Source organism: Oncorhynchus masou, unplaced genomic scaffold, assembly GCF_036934945.1.
Source record: "Oncorhynchus masou masou isolate Uvic2021 unplaced genomic scaffold, UVic_Omas_1.1 unplaced_scaffold_2634, whole genome shotgun sequence".
Lineage (NCBI taxonomy): Eukaryota > Metazoa > Chordata > Actinopteri > Salmoniformes > Salmonidae > Oncorhynchus > Oncorhynchus masou.
In genome coordinates this window covers 27632-42236 of record NW_027009070.1, presented here as the reverse complement: position 1 = coordinate 42236, position 14605 = coordinate 27632, and the positions used below count along the sequence as shown (strand labels likewise).

The following is a 14605-nucleotide window of genomic DNA, read 5'->3' as shown; positions in this document are numbered from 1 at the left end:
GAGGCTACACAGAGAGAGAGAGGAGTCTGATGAGGCTACACAGAGAGAGAGAGAGAGGAGTCTGATGAGGCTACACAGAGAGAGAGGAGTCTGAGGCTACACAGAGAGAGATGAGTCTGATGAGGCTACAGAGAGAGAGAGGAGTCTGATGAGGCTACAGAGAGAGAGAGAGGAGTCTGATGAGGCTACAGAGAGAGAGAGGAGTCTGATGAGGCTACACAGAGAGAGAGGAGTCTGATGAGGCTACAGAGAGAGAGAGAGGAGTCTGATGAGGCTACACAGAGAGCGAGAGAGGAGTCTGATGAGGCTACACAGAGAGAGAGAGGAGTCTGATGAGGCTACACAGAGAGAGAGAGGAGTCTGATGAGGCTACACAGAGAGAGAGGAGTCTGAGGCTACACAGAGAGAGATGAGTCTGATGAGGCTACAGAGAGAGAGAGGAGTCTGATGAGGCTACAGAGAGAGAGAGAGAGGAGTCTGATGAGGCTACAGAGAGAGAGAGGAGTCTGATGAGGCTACAGAGAGAGAGAGAGGAGTCTGATGAGGCTACAGAGAGAGAGAGGAGTCTGATGAGGCTACAGAGAGAGAGAGAGGAGTCTGATGAGGCTACAGAGAGAGAGAGGAGTCTGATGAGGCTACAGAGAGAGAGAGGAGTCTGATGAGGCTACAGAGAGAGAGAGGAGTCTGATGAGGCTACAGAGAGAGAGGAGTCTGATGAGGCTACACAGAGAGAGAGAGAGGAGTCTGATGAGGCTACATAGAGAGAGAGGAGTCTGATGAGGCTACACAGAGAGAGAGAGAGAGGAGTCTGATGAGGCTACAGAGAGAGAGAGAGAGAGGAGTCTGATGAGGCTACAGAGAGAGAGAGGAGTCTGATGAGGCTACAGAGAGAGAGAGAGGAGTCTGATGAGGCTACACAGAGAGAGAGAGGAGTCTGATGAGGCTACACAGAGAGAGAGAGAGAGGAGTCTGATGAGGCTACAGAGAGAGAGAGAGAGAGGAGTCTGAGGCTACACAGAGAGAGAGAGAGGAGTCTGAGAGAGAAGATGGATGGAAAAATGGACAGCGATCACTCACCTTGGATTAAACACAGAGCTTCTAGATATCAGGACAGCGATCACTCACCTCGGATTAAACACAGAGCTTCTGGATATCAGGACAGCGATCACTCACCTCGGATTAAACACAGAGCTTCTGGATATCAGGACAGCGATCACTCACCTCGGATTAGACAAAGAGCTTCTCGATATCAGGACAGCGATCACTCACCTCGGAGTAGACTAAGAGCTTCTAGATATCAGGACAGCGATCACTCACCTCGGAGTAGACTAAGAGCTTCTAGATATCAGGACAGTGATCACTCACCTCGGAGTAGACTAAGAGCTTCTAGATATCAGGACAGCGATCACTCACCTCGGAGTAGACTAAGAGCTTCTAGATATCAGGACAGCGATCACTCACCTCGGAGTAGACTAAGAGCTTCTAGATATCAGGACAGCGATCACTCACCTCGGATTAGACACAGAGCTTCTGGATATCAGGACAGCGATCACTCACCTCGGATTAGACAAAGAGCTTCTGGATATCAGGACAGCGATCACTCACCTCGGATTAGACACAGAGCTTCTGGATATCAGGACAGCGATCACTCACCTCGGAGTAGACTAAGAGCTTCTAGATATCAGGACAGCGATCACTCACCTCGGATTAGACACAGAGCTTCTGGATATCAGGACAGCGATCACTCACCTCGGATTAGACAAAGAGCTTCTCGATATCAGGACAGCGATCACTCACCTCGGAGTAGACTAAGAGCTTCTAGATATCAGGACAGCGATCACTCACCTCGGAGTAGACTAAGAGCTTCTCGATATCAGGACAGCGATCACTCACCTCGGAGTAGACTAAGAGCTTCTAGATATCAGGACAGCGATCACTCACCTCGGAGTAGACTAAGAGCTTCTAGATATCAGGACAGCAATCACTCACCTCGGATTAGACACAGAGCTTCTAGATATCAGGACAGCAATCACTCACCTCGGAGTAGACATTGACGTGGAATCAGAACATTGAGATGGACTCAGAACATTGGCGTGGAATCAGAACATTGAGATGGACTCAGAACATTGGCGTGGAATCAGAACATTGAGATGGACTCAACATTGGCGTGGAATCAGAACATTGAGATGGACTCAGAACATTGGCGTGGAATCAGAACATTGAGATGGAATCAGAATATTGACGTGGAATCAGAACATTGAGATGGAATCAGAATATTGACGTGGAATCAGAATGTTGATGTGGAATCAGAACATTGAGATGGAATCAGAACATTGAGATGGAATCAGAATATTGACGTGGAATCAGAATATTGACGTGGAATCAGAACATTGACGTTGACTCAGAACGTTCCATTTCATTGTTTCTCTATAAATACATGTAACTATGAGAGTGAAAAACTGAAAGAAATCCAATACCAGGAGCAAATAAAACCAAGAAAACAGAACTCTGGGGAAAACACACAGAGTGTTTATTTTAAAGCTGAGGAAAAAATTATCAGTAACACACCACGTTTCATCATTTAACAGTAGTTCTCATGATAGAAAAGGTTGGAGAACCCTGACCTAGATAGATTGTGTTTCATCAGGTTGGAGAACCCTGACCTAGACATGTTGTGTTTCATCAGGTTGGAGAACCCCTGACCGAGACATGTTGTGTTTCATCAGGTTGGAGAACCCCTGACCTAGACATGTTGTGTTTCATCAGGTTGGAGAACCCTGACCTAGACATGTTGTGTTTCATCAGGTTGGAGAACCCCTGACCGAGACATGTTGTGTTTCATCAGGTTGGAGAACCCCTGACCTAGACATGTTGTGTTTCATCAGGTTGGAGAACCCTGACCTAGACATGTTGTGTTTCATCAGGTTGGAGAACCCCTGACCGAGACATGTTGTGTTTCATCAGGTTGGAGAACCCCTGACCTAGATATGTTGTGTGTATCTACTGATATGTAGGCTATGACATTTGAAATGTATGTAGTTCTGTTCTTTGAGCTGTTCTTGTTTGTTAATGTTCTATATTCTGTCATGTTTCATGTTCCGTGTGGACCCCAGGAAGAGTAGCTGCTGCTATCGTAACAGCTAATTGGGACCCTCATAAAATACCTTCATCTGTCCATGATGAGGAATGGGTGACATCCCAAATAGAACCCTAGTCCCCTGCACACTGCACTCATTTTGACCAGGGCCCATTAGGGCTGGTCAAAAGCAATGCACTATACAGAGAACAGGGTGCCATTTGGGATGCGTCCCATGGAGGCCGGGTGAAGGTGAGAGTGCAGGCTTGATTTTGGGCAGATTTCTCGAGATGGTTGTTATCTTGCCATTCTGTGTACAAGGACTCATTAACACAGAGGTCAATTAGAATCATCGTTTAGATTGAGATCCCCCCGCCCCCCCCCGTCCCCCCTGTCCTTCTCCTTCCCCTTCTTCATTTCCTCTCCTTCTGTTGAGCCTCCCCATCTCAAGTGTTCTAAACCAAACCGTTGAATGAATACAGAGCAGAAACTCTGCTTCAGGTATTACTGATTACAGGAAATTACAGTTAAAGGTGGCTCCCTATCAAACACGTTTTCTCCTGTTCACTTTTGTGTTTTGTTTTCCCCTGCTTTAGCTATCTGGAAGGTTTGTATGATGAATAGAAAGTAAAAAATAAAAATCTAATGTAAACACACTTTTTAATAGTGGCAAAATACATTTCCGGTTGATCCGGGTTCAGTGTTTCGACAGCTGGGCAAACCGTTTTTTATTAATATTTCTAACATATATCAGGTTCCTGCTACTTCACTCTGTAAATATTTAAGTAGGACATGCATTGACTGCATTGACTGCATTGACTGCATTGACTGCATTGACTGCATTGACTGCATTGACTGAGAACTGAGCTTCCCCCTCCACCAGCAATCCTTTACCGTACCTTACTGTGGGGTGTTAACTATGTTAACTACCTTACTGTGGGGTGTTAGCCATGTTAACTACCTTACTGTGGGACTTAAATGTAAATGTGTTAGCTATGTTAACTACCTTACTGTGGGGTGTTAGCCATGTTAACTACCTATGTTAACTACCTTACTGTGGGGTGTTAGCTATGTTAACTACCTTACTGTGGGGTGTTAGCTATGTTAACTACCTTACTGTGGGGTGTTAGCTATGTTAACTACCTTACTGTGGGGTGTTAGCTATGTTAACTACCTTACTATGGGGTGTTAGCTATGTTAACTACCTTACTGTGGGGTGTTAGCTATGTTATCTACCTTACTGTGGGGTGTTAGCTATGTTAACTACCTTACTGTGGGGTGTTAGCTATGTTAACTACCTTACTGTGGGGTGTTAGCTATGTTAACTACCTTACTGTGGGGTGTTAGCCATGTTAACTACCTTACTGTGGGGTGTTAGCTATGTTAACTACCTTACTGTGGGGTGTTAGCCATGTTAGCTAGCTTTGTATGGGGTTACGCTGGAGACGCAGAATGAGGAGATTTTGCTCTGTGACTGTGGAAGTGCAAACGATGCATTTGAAGGGTGTGTGGGGGGGGAGGGGGAGGTTCTATTCAGTCCATGTACAGTTGAAGTCGGAAGTTTACATACAGAGTCATTAAAACTCGTTTTTCAACCACTCCACAAATTTCTATAGTTTTGGCAAGTCGGTTAGGACATACCCTTTGTACATGGCACAACAGTTGTTTACAGACAGATTATTTCACTTATAATTCACTGTATCACAATTCCAGTGGGTCAGAAGAAGTACACTAAGTTGACTGTGCCTTTAAACAGCTTGGAAAATTCCAGAAAATGATGTCATAGCTTTAGAAGATTTTGATAGGCTGGTTTACATAATTTTGAGTCAATTGGAGGTGTACCTGTGAATGTATTTCAAGGCTTACCTTCAAACTCAGTGCCTCTTTACTTGACATCATGGGAAAATCAAAAGAAATCAGCCAAGACCTCAGAAAGATTGTAGACCTCCACCAACTCTGGTTCATCCTTGGGAGCAATTTCCAACCCCCTGAAGGTACCACGTTCATCTGTACAAGCAATAGTACGCAAGTATAAACACCATGGGACCACACAGCCGTCATACCGCTCAGGAAGGAGACGCGTTCTGTCTCCTAGAGATTAACATACTTTGGTGCGAAAAGTGCAAATCAATTCCAGAACAACAGCACAGAACCTTGTGAAGATGCTGGAAGAAAAAGGTACAAAAGTATCTATAAAACGAGTCCTTTATCAACATAACCTGAAAGGCCGCTCAGCAAGGAAGAAGCCACTGCTCCAAAACCACCATAAAAAAGCCAGACTACGGTTTGCAACTGCACATGGGGACAAAGATCGTACTTTTTGGAGAAATGTCCTCTGGTCTGATGAAACAGACCAGTTTGGCCATAATGACCATCCGTTATATTTGGAGGAAAAAGGTGGAGGCTTGCAAGCCGAAGAACACCACCCCAACCGTGAAGCACAGGGGTGGCAGCATCATGTTGTGGGGTTGCTTTACTACAGGAGGGACTGGTGCACTTCACAAAATAGATGGCATCATGAGGAGGGAAAATTATGTTGATATATTGAAGCAACATCTCAAGACATCAGTCAGGAAGTTAAAGCTTGGTCACAAATGGGTCTTCCAAATGGACAATGACCCCAAGCATACTTTCAAAATGGCTTAAGGACAACAAAGTCAAGGTATTGGAGTGGCCATCACAAAGCCCTGACCTCAATCCTATTGAAAATGTGTGGGCAGAACTGAAAAAGCTTGTGCGAGCAAGGAGGCCAGCTCTGTCAGGAGGAATGGGCCAAAATTCACCCAACTTATTGTGGGAAGCTTGTGGAAGGCTACCCGAAACATTTGACCCAAATTAAACAATTTCAAGGCAATGCTACCAAATACTAATTGAGTGTATGTAAACTTCTGACCCACTGGGAATGTGATAACATAAATAAAAGCAGAAATAAATAATTCTCTCTACTATTATTCTGACATTTCACATTCTTAAAATAAAGTGGTGATCCTAACTGACCTAAAACAGGGGATTTTGACTAGGATTAAATGTCAGGAATTATGAGAAACTGAGTTTAAATGTATTTGGCTATGTAAACCTCCGACTTCAACTGAATATGTCTAAATCTCTTCCTCTGCCTTTCTGCTTACTTGTCTGTGTCTGGTCTGCGTCTGGGTCTGGTCTGTGTCTGGTCTGGGTCTGGTCTGGTCTATATCTGGGTCTGTGTCTGGGTCTGGTCTGTGTCTGTGTCTGGTCTGGGTCTGGTCTGGTCTGTGTCTGTCTGGGTCTGGGTCTGTGTCTGTGTCTGGGTCTGGTCTGGTCTATATCTGGGTCTGTGTCTGGGTCTGGTCTGTGTCTGTGTCTGGTCTGGGTCTGGTCTGGTCTGTGTCTGTCTGGGTCTGGTCTGGTCTGTGTCTGTGTCTGGGTCTGTGTCTGGTCTGTGTCTGGTCTGTGTCTGGGTCTGGGTCTGTGTCTGGTCTGTGTCTGGGTCTGGGTCTGTCTGGGTCTGTGTCTGTCTGTGTCTGTGTCTGGTCTGTGTCTGGTCTGTGTCTGGGTCTGTGTCTGGGTCTGTGTCTGTGTCTGGTCTGGGTCTGGGTCTGGTCTGTGTCTGGGTCTGGTCTGGGTCTGGGTCTGGTCTGTGTCTGGGTCTGGTCTGGGTCTGGGTCTGTGTCTGTCTGGGTCTGTGTCTGGTCTGGTCTGTGTCTGTCTGTGTCTGGTCTGGGTCTGGGTCTTGGTCTGTGTCTGGTCTGGGTCTGTGTCTGGGTCTGGTCTGGGTTTGTGTGCTCGCTGGAGTGGAAAAATAACAAATGCCAACTGGATTTTTGTTCAAAATGAACGACAAGCTGGAAATGGTGGGTGAGACGGCAGAACTGTCCCAGGACATTCATCTGACTCCCAACCAGCTCAACCCCAGACCTCTGGATGAGAGTCATTCATCTGACTCCCAACCAACTCAACCCCAGACCTCTGGATGGGAGTCATTCATCTGACTCCCAACCAGCTCAACCCCAGACCTCTGGATGGGAGTCATTCATCTGACTCCCAACCAGCTCAACCCCAGACCTCTGGATGGGAGTCATTCATCTGACTCCCAACCAGCTCAACCCCAGACCTCTGGATGAGAGTCATTCATCTGACTCCCAACCAACTCAACCCCAGACCTCTGGATGGGAGTCATTCATCTGACTCCCAACCAACTCAACCCCAGACATCTGGATGCGAGTCATTCATCTGACTCCCAACCAACTCAACCCCAGACCTCTGGATGGGAGTCATTCATCTGACTCCCAACCAACTCAACCCCAGACCTCTGGATGAGAGTCATTCATCTGACTCCCAGTTGCAAAATAACAATATAGTCAATCTGATCCACAGGTAAATGGAGGTCACCCATAAATCCTTCTAATGTGTCTGGGGGAAAACGTTGTTAATACAATGAAGTGGTGGGGAAAGAAGAAGAAAATCTGCATCTCAAATGGCACCCTATTCTCTTTATAGTGCACTACTTTTGAACAGGGCCCATAGGGATCAGGTCAAAGGTAGTGCTTTATATAGGGAATAGGGTGGCATTTGGGACGTATCCTCACAGTGGAATGCCCTAAAAGTAGTGGGGTCCCTCCTCTCTCAGAGAAAACGTGCTATCGATGAATTCTCCGGGGTTTAACAATCATTTAGCATCTACAAATGTACAGTAGGATCTTCATTTGATCACTCTTTTGTTGCTGAGAATGTTCCTGTTTTCTGGTTGTGCTGTAGCAAACTGTCTGAAATGAAGATCCTCCACCTGTAGGGAAAGAAGAAACGGTGGATTGCATTGCCAGGGTAGAGCTATAAGATAGAACAGTTGATGGGTTTTCCAGGAGGGCAGAGACTGAGACCTACTTTCAACTGAGAGGAGTGAGTCGTCAGTCAGTGTCTTTTTGACCCTGGGAAAAGCATGATGAGAGAGAGTGAGAGAGAGAGAGAGAGAGAGAGAGTGAGAGAGAGAGTGAGAGAGAGAGTGAGTGACAGAGAGAGTGAGAGAGAGAGTGAGAGAGAGAGTGAGAGAGAGAGTGAGAGAGAGTGAGAGAGAGTAGAGAGAGAGAGAGTGAGAGAGTGAGAGAGTGAGAGAGTGAGAGAGAGAGAGAGTGAGAGAGAGAGAGAGGGAGAGAGAGTGAGAGAGAGAGAGTGAGAGAGAGAGTGAGTGACAGAGAGAGTGAGAGAGAGAGTGAGAGAGAGAGTGAGAGAGAGAGTGAGAGAGAGAGTGAGAGAGTGAGAGAGAGAGAGAGTGAGAGAGTGAGAGAGTGAGAGAGTGAGAGAGAGAGAGAGTGAGAGAGAGAGAGAGGGAGTAAGAAAGAGAGATAAATAGATGGAGTAAGAAAGAGAGAGACAGACAGAGAGTAATCAGTCTGTTTTCAATTACACTGAGTCAAAAGACTCTGCAAGAATCTGGTCGTGGGCGGCTTCAGGCCCCCTCACACTGACGGACTGGGCTCACAAGCATTTGTCACCAAGCGAAAAATTGCAAAGTCTGAAGTGACTAGATTGGTGTCTGTGTGTAATCTCTGCCAGGATCAGGATGTGAGAGGGCTTTGTGTTCCACGTGAGAGCTACCGCCAACACAGATTCATTATCACTTTCACACAGTTATATATTTTCTGTTTGTCTCAACCACCATACCATTGAATTGAATAGTCTTGAGAGAGAGAGAGAGAGAGAGAGAGAGAGAGAGAGAGAGAGAGAGAGAGAGAGAGAGAGAGAGAGAGAGAGAGAGAGAGAGAGAGAGAGAGAGAGAGAGAGAGAGAGAGAGAGAGAGAGAGAGAGAGAGAGAGAGAGAGAGAGAGAGAGAGAGAGAGAGAGAGAGAGAGAGAGAGAGAGAGAGAGAGAGAGATTTTTATTGTTTATTTCACTTGGTCTGACATGGTCTGAAAGTCAAGTGTCTGGACTATGTCATATTGTCTGCCTGGGCATTTTGTTTGGATTAAATTGACCGATTAAGTATGCTTTCTCTGCCTGACAAAGACAGCCTTTCTTCAGACACTGCATTGATTGGCAGTGGGGGCCTGTTGCTGAGCTGATGTCACTGACATAGTATCTCTCTCACACACACACACACACACACACGCAAGCACAGACACACACACACGCACGCAAGCACACACACGCAAGCACAGACACACACACAAATACACACACGTAAACACACAGATACATACACATAAACACAGTATATGTGGTATTTATTTATTCAGCCAGGTCAGGAAAACATCTGTGGTTCTGGTATGAAGGAGAAAGCTGCTGTTATAAAATGATCTAAAGAGGATCTCTCTCTCAATTCAATTCAATTCAAGGGCTTTATTGACATTGGCAAAGCAAGTGAGGTAGATAATATATAAAGTGAATATATAAAGTGAAATAAACAATAAAAATGAACAGTAAACATTACACATACAGAAGTTTCAAAACAATAAAGACATTACAAATGTCATATTATATATATATATATATATATATATATATATATATATATATATATATATATATATATATATATATATATATATATACAGTGTTTTAACAATGTACAAATGGTTAAAGGACACAAGATAAAATAAATAAGCATAAATATGGGTTGTATTTACAATGGTGTTTGTTCTTCACTGGTTGCCCTTTTCTCGTGGCAACAGGTCACAAATCTTCTCTCTCTCTCTCTCTCTCTCTCGGTCTCTGTCTCTGTCTCTGTCTCACTCTGTCTCTGTCTTTCTCTCTCTGTCTATCTCTCGCTCTCTCTCTCTCTCTCTCTCTCTCTCTCTCTCTCTCTCTCAATTCAATTAAATTCAAAGGGCTTTAATGACATGGGGAACATATGTTTACATTGCCAAATCAAATGGAATAGACAGTAAGTTAAGTCATCGTCTCCAGTCTTTCTTTTAGGAAAAAATTATATTTGTCTGGACCTGTTTGTGGGGGTGTGGAGAGTTGTGTTATTGTCTTATTGTGGGGGTGTGGAGAGTTGTGTTATTGACTTATTGTGGTGGTGTGGAGAGTTGTGTTATTGTCTTATTGTGGGTGTGTGTAGAGTTGTGTTATTGTCTTATTGAGTTGTGTTATTGTCTTATTGTGGGGGTGTGGAGAGTTGTGTTATTGTCTTATTGTGGAGGTGTGGAGAGTTGTGTTATTGTCTTATTGTGGGGGTGTGGAGAGTTGTGTTATTGTCTTATTGTGGGGGTGTGGAGAGTTGTTATTGTCTTATTGTGGGGGTGTGGAGAGTTGTGTTATTGTCTTATTGTGGAGAGTTGTGTTATTGTCTTATTGAGTTGTGTTATTGTCTTATTGAGTTGTGTTATTGTCTTATTGAGTTGTGTTATTGTCTTATTGAGGTGTGTTATTGTCTTATTGAGTTGTGTTATTGTCTTATTGAGGTGTGTTATTGTCTTATTGAGGTGTGTTATTGTCTTATTGAGGTGTGTTATTGTCTTATTGAGTTGTGTTATTGTCTTATTGAGTTGTGTTATTGTCTTATTGAGTTGTGTTATTGTCTTATTGAGTTGTGTTATTGTCTTATTGAGGTGTGTTATTGTCTTATTGAGGTGTGTTATTGTCTTATTGAGTTGTGTTATTGTCTTATTGAGTTGTGTTATTGTCTTATTGAGTTGTGTTATTGTCTTATTGAGTTGTGTTATTGTCTTATTGAGTTGTGTTATTGTCTTATTGAGTTGTGTTATTGTCTTATTGAGGTGTGTTATTGTCTTATTGAGGTGTGTTATTGTCTTATTGAGGTGTGTTATTGTCTTATTGAGGTGTGTTATTGTCTTATTGAGTTGTGTTATTGTCTTATTGAGTTGTGTTATTGTCTTATTGAGTTGTGTTATTGCCTTATTGAGTTGTGTTATTGTCTTATTGAGTTGTGTTATTGTCTTATTGAGTTGTGTTATTGTCTTATTGAGGTGTGTTATTGTCTTATTGAGGTGTGTTATTGTCTTATTGAGTTGTGTTGTGACATAGCTCAGTGAAACTATGATATGGACACCTGCGGGTCAATCCCTCACAACTCTACATATGAATATTCCAGCGTTGACACGAGAAGCCACACGCCTGTAGCATGATCTCAGATTCCACTCCAATTTGGCAGCAAAAATATTACATCAGTTGTCTTTGTATTAGTATTTTGTTTTTATGGTGGAGCTTATGTGCCTCAGCCCCACCTCTCTAATGACTAGGCTCCATTTGGTTTTGGTTAAACTTGACATCAAATAACCTTTGTATGAATGTTGTGTAATGGGTTGATAATTACTTTACAGGCTATTATTATTACTGTAGAACGGGACCTAACGGGGGGGGGCTGTAGTTAGTCAGCTCTCCTCTTGCCGTTAGGTCAGCCACAGAGCCACAGGCTAAACATTCACCGTGCGTCTCTCAGCAGCAGTCTTGGCCCGATCAGATGGAATGTGTCCCATTGAGGACTCCTGTCTGTCTGTTGGTCGGTCCAGCCCAGCCTGGCCCAGTCTGCTGTGTTTGATGTGTAGTCTGTCTGTCTGTCTGTCTGTCTGTCTGTCTGTCTGTCTGTCTGTCTGTTCAGCCCAGCCCAGCCCAGTCTGCTGTGTTTGATGTGCAGTCTGTCTGTCTGTCTGTCTGTCTGTCTGTCTGTCTGTCTGTCTGTCGGTCCAGCCCAGCCCGGCCCAGTCTGCTGTGTTTGATGTGTAGGCTGTCGGGCTGTCGGTCCAGCCCGGCCCAGCCTGCTGGGTTTGATGTGTAGTCTGGGACCGTGCTGCTGGGAGCAGTGATAAACTGAAGCCATCAGCTGCTTTGCTCTTTCATGTGCAGCTCAAACAGGGTCCACACACTGAGGCTTTCAACTGAGAGCCAGCCGGCCATCCAGGGCAGAAAACTGAGGGTAAACTTCTGACTTAACTTAAGTGGCTTTTCTTCAGGATCCCTGAAATGAGGACATGTAGGAGTCTCCCATACCTCAGCTTTGACATTGGGATTCTGCTGTGTCATGGTGATGGGGACTCATGACAACCACGGTTGTAGTTTAGCTTGTACCCTGCGGGTCTTTACTCACTACTCAATGTCCTCTAGAGTGTTTCACTTTAACCGGGGGGTTCCTTTGATGTGGTGACTGTAGGAAGAGGTGGAGGGAGGCAGGCAGGCAGGCAGGCAGAGACGACAGACAACTCTCAACACAGTGGGTGGTGGTGTTTGTTCTGCTGAGGTAAATAAAAGAAGAAGCTCCCATAACAACTCTCTCCTCTCCTCTCCTCTCCTCTCCTCTCCTCTCCTCTCCTCTCCTCTCCTCTCCTCTCCTCTCCTCTCCTCTCCTCTCCTCTCCTCTCCTCTCCTCTCCTCTCCTCTCCTCTCCCCTCCCCTCCCCTTCCCTCCTCTCCTTTGATTATTCAGAGAATCGAAGGCAAATTTAAACAAACCTGAGCCAGCAAGGTAATCCTCAGAGGACGAACATCAATAAATGAATCTTTAGATAATTCATTACTATTACAAATGACAAAAGTCCATTATTTGAATGTACTTGTTTTATAATTCCTCCAGAGTTGATTGTTTGATGTCTGGAAGATGTTTGAACTTCACAGAACATCCATCACTTCTATCACTTCACTGGTAATAAAGCCCCACTGTCTGCACTGCCCCAATACAATACATTACCATACAATACAATACATTACCATACAATACATTACATTGCCATACAATACAATACATTACAAAACAATGACATTACCATACATTACATTACCATACAATATAATACAATACATTACCATACATTACATTGCCATACAATACAATACATTACATTACAATTACATTACCATACATTACATTACCATACAATACAACACATTACCATACAATACAATGCATTACTATACAATGCAATTACATTACCATAATTACATTACCATACAATACCATGCAATACACTACATTACCATACAATACATTACATTACAATACAATACCATGCAATACAATACCATGGAATTCACTACATTACCATACAATACATTACATTACCATACAATACCATGCAATACACTACATTACCATACAATACCATGCAATACACTACATTACCATACAATACCATGCAATTCACTACATTACCATACACTACATTACAAGACATTACATTACCATACAATACAATACCATGCAATACACTACATTACCATACACTACATTACATTACCATACAATACAATACCATGCAATACCATGCAATTCACTACATTACCATACAAGACATTACATTACCATACAATACCATCCAATACACTACATTACATTACATTACAATACATTACAATACAATACAATGCAATACATTACAATACAATACAATACAATGCAATACATGACAATACACTACATTACAATACATTACAGTCCTCCCTAAACCTGATTTACTGACTGTTGTGGAATCCTTCCATTAGCCCAGTGTGTTGGAGTGTGTGTGTGTGTGTGTGTGTATGTGTGTGTGTGTTTAACAACTAAAACTCTTATCTCTCCCAGAGTTGGCTTCTAGAGAGGTCATTTTCCCAGGCACTCTAAGCTGAAGTCTGCCTGGTCTGGACAGCATCCCACCGTGGTCGAGTCTCTTCTACCACGTTTTTCTGGTTCTTCCTTCTCAAAGACAAAGTGATGTTAAGAAACACCACTGTATCTGGGATGGTACAGCAACAGCATTAGTGTTACAAACAGACTGCTTGCTGTCTCTGTCCTTCACATGGTGCGTCTGCTGTGCGATGTCGTTTCTCTCTGTTCTATAGTTTTGAATGTTCAATAAAAACTGACCTTGAAAATGACCATCTGGAAAGGTTCCTTTCGTTTCTTTTGTATTTTGAAGTGCATTTTGCATTTATGTTGTTGTCTTGGACCAAATCTGCACACCAAAAGTCTCACGATATTCACGTTGTCATTCATTGGACTGTGACTCTACTTATCTACATTCTTTGGCATATTGTTTTCTGATGTTATTTTCTCCCGCTGTCTGGTTGTCCTGCAGTGGAGCTGTTTGTCTGTACGACTCAGGCCATAGCTGACATAGTGACCCGTGTTCTCCCGTCTTACCCTCTTTCCAGCGGATCCTTTTGTCTGTACGACTCAGGCCATAGCTGACATAGTGACCCGTGTTCTCCCGTCTTACCCTCTTTCCAGCGGATCCTTTTGTCTGTACGACTCAGGCCATAGCTGACATAGTGATCCTGGTGGATGGATCCTGGAGCATCGGGAGGCTCAACTTCCGCTTGGTCCGCATGTTCCTGGAGAACCTGGTCAGCGCTTTCAGCGTCGGGATCGACCAGACCAGGATAGGTAAGCATTAGCATCACTGTCTGTTATTGACCAGGATAGGTAAGCATTAGCATCACTGTCTGTTATTGACCAGGATAGGTAAGCATTAGCATCACTGTCTGTTATTGACCAGGATAGGTAAGCATTAGCATCACTGTCTGTTATTGACCAGGATAGGTAAGCAGTAGCATCACTGTCTGTTATTGACCAGGATAGGTAAGCAGTAGCATCACTGTCTGTTATTGACCAGGATAGGTAAGC

At 43.9% G+C, this 14605-nt stretch overlaps 1 protein-coding gene across 1 annotated transcript in view; it reads left to right on the top strand.

Moving 5' to 3' along the window:
* LOC135533735 (collagen alpha-1(XIV) chain-like) overlaps positions 1–14605 on the top strand; it is a gene marked incomplete at its 5' end in the record, with an annotated part of 55454 nt that overhangs the window by 13611 nt on the left and 27238 nt on the right. Inside the window, one exon of the mRNA XM_064960997.1 lies at positions 14210–14365. Coding sequence (XP_064817069.1) covers positions 14210–14365 — 156 coding nt within the window. The remainder of the gene's footprint in view (positions 1–14209; positions 14366–14605) is intronic.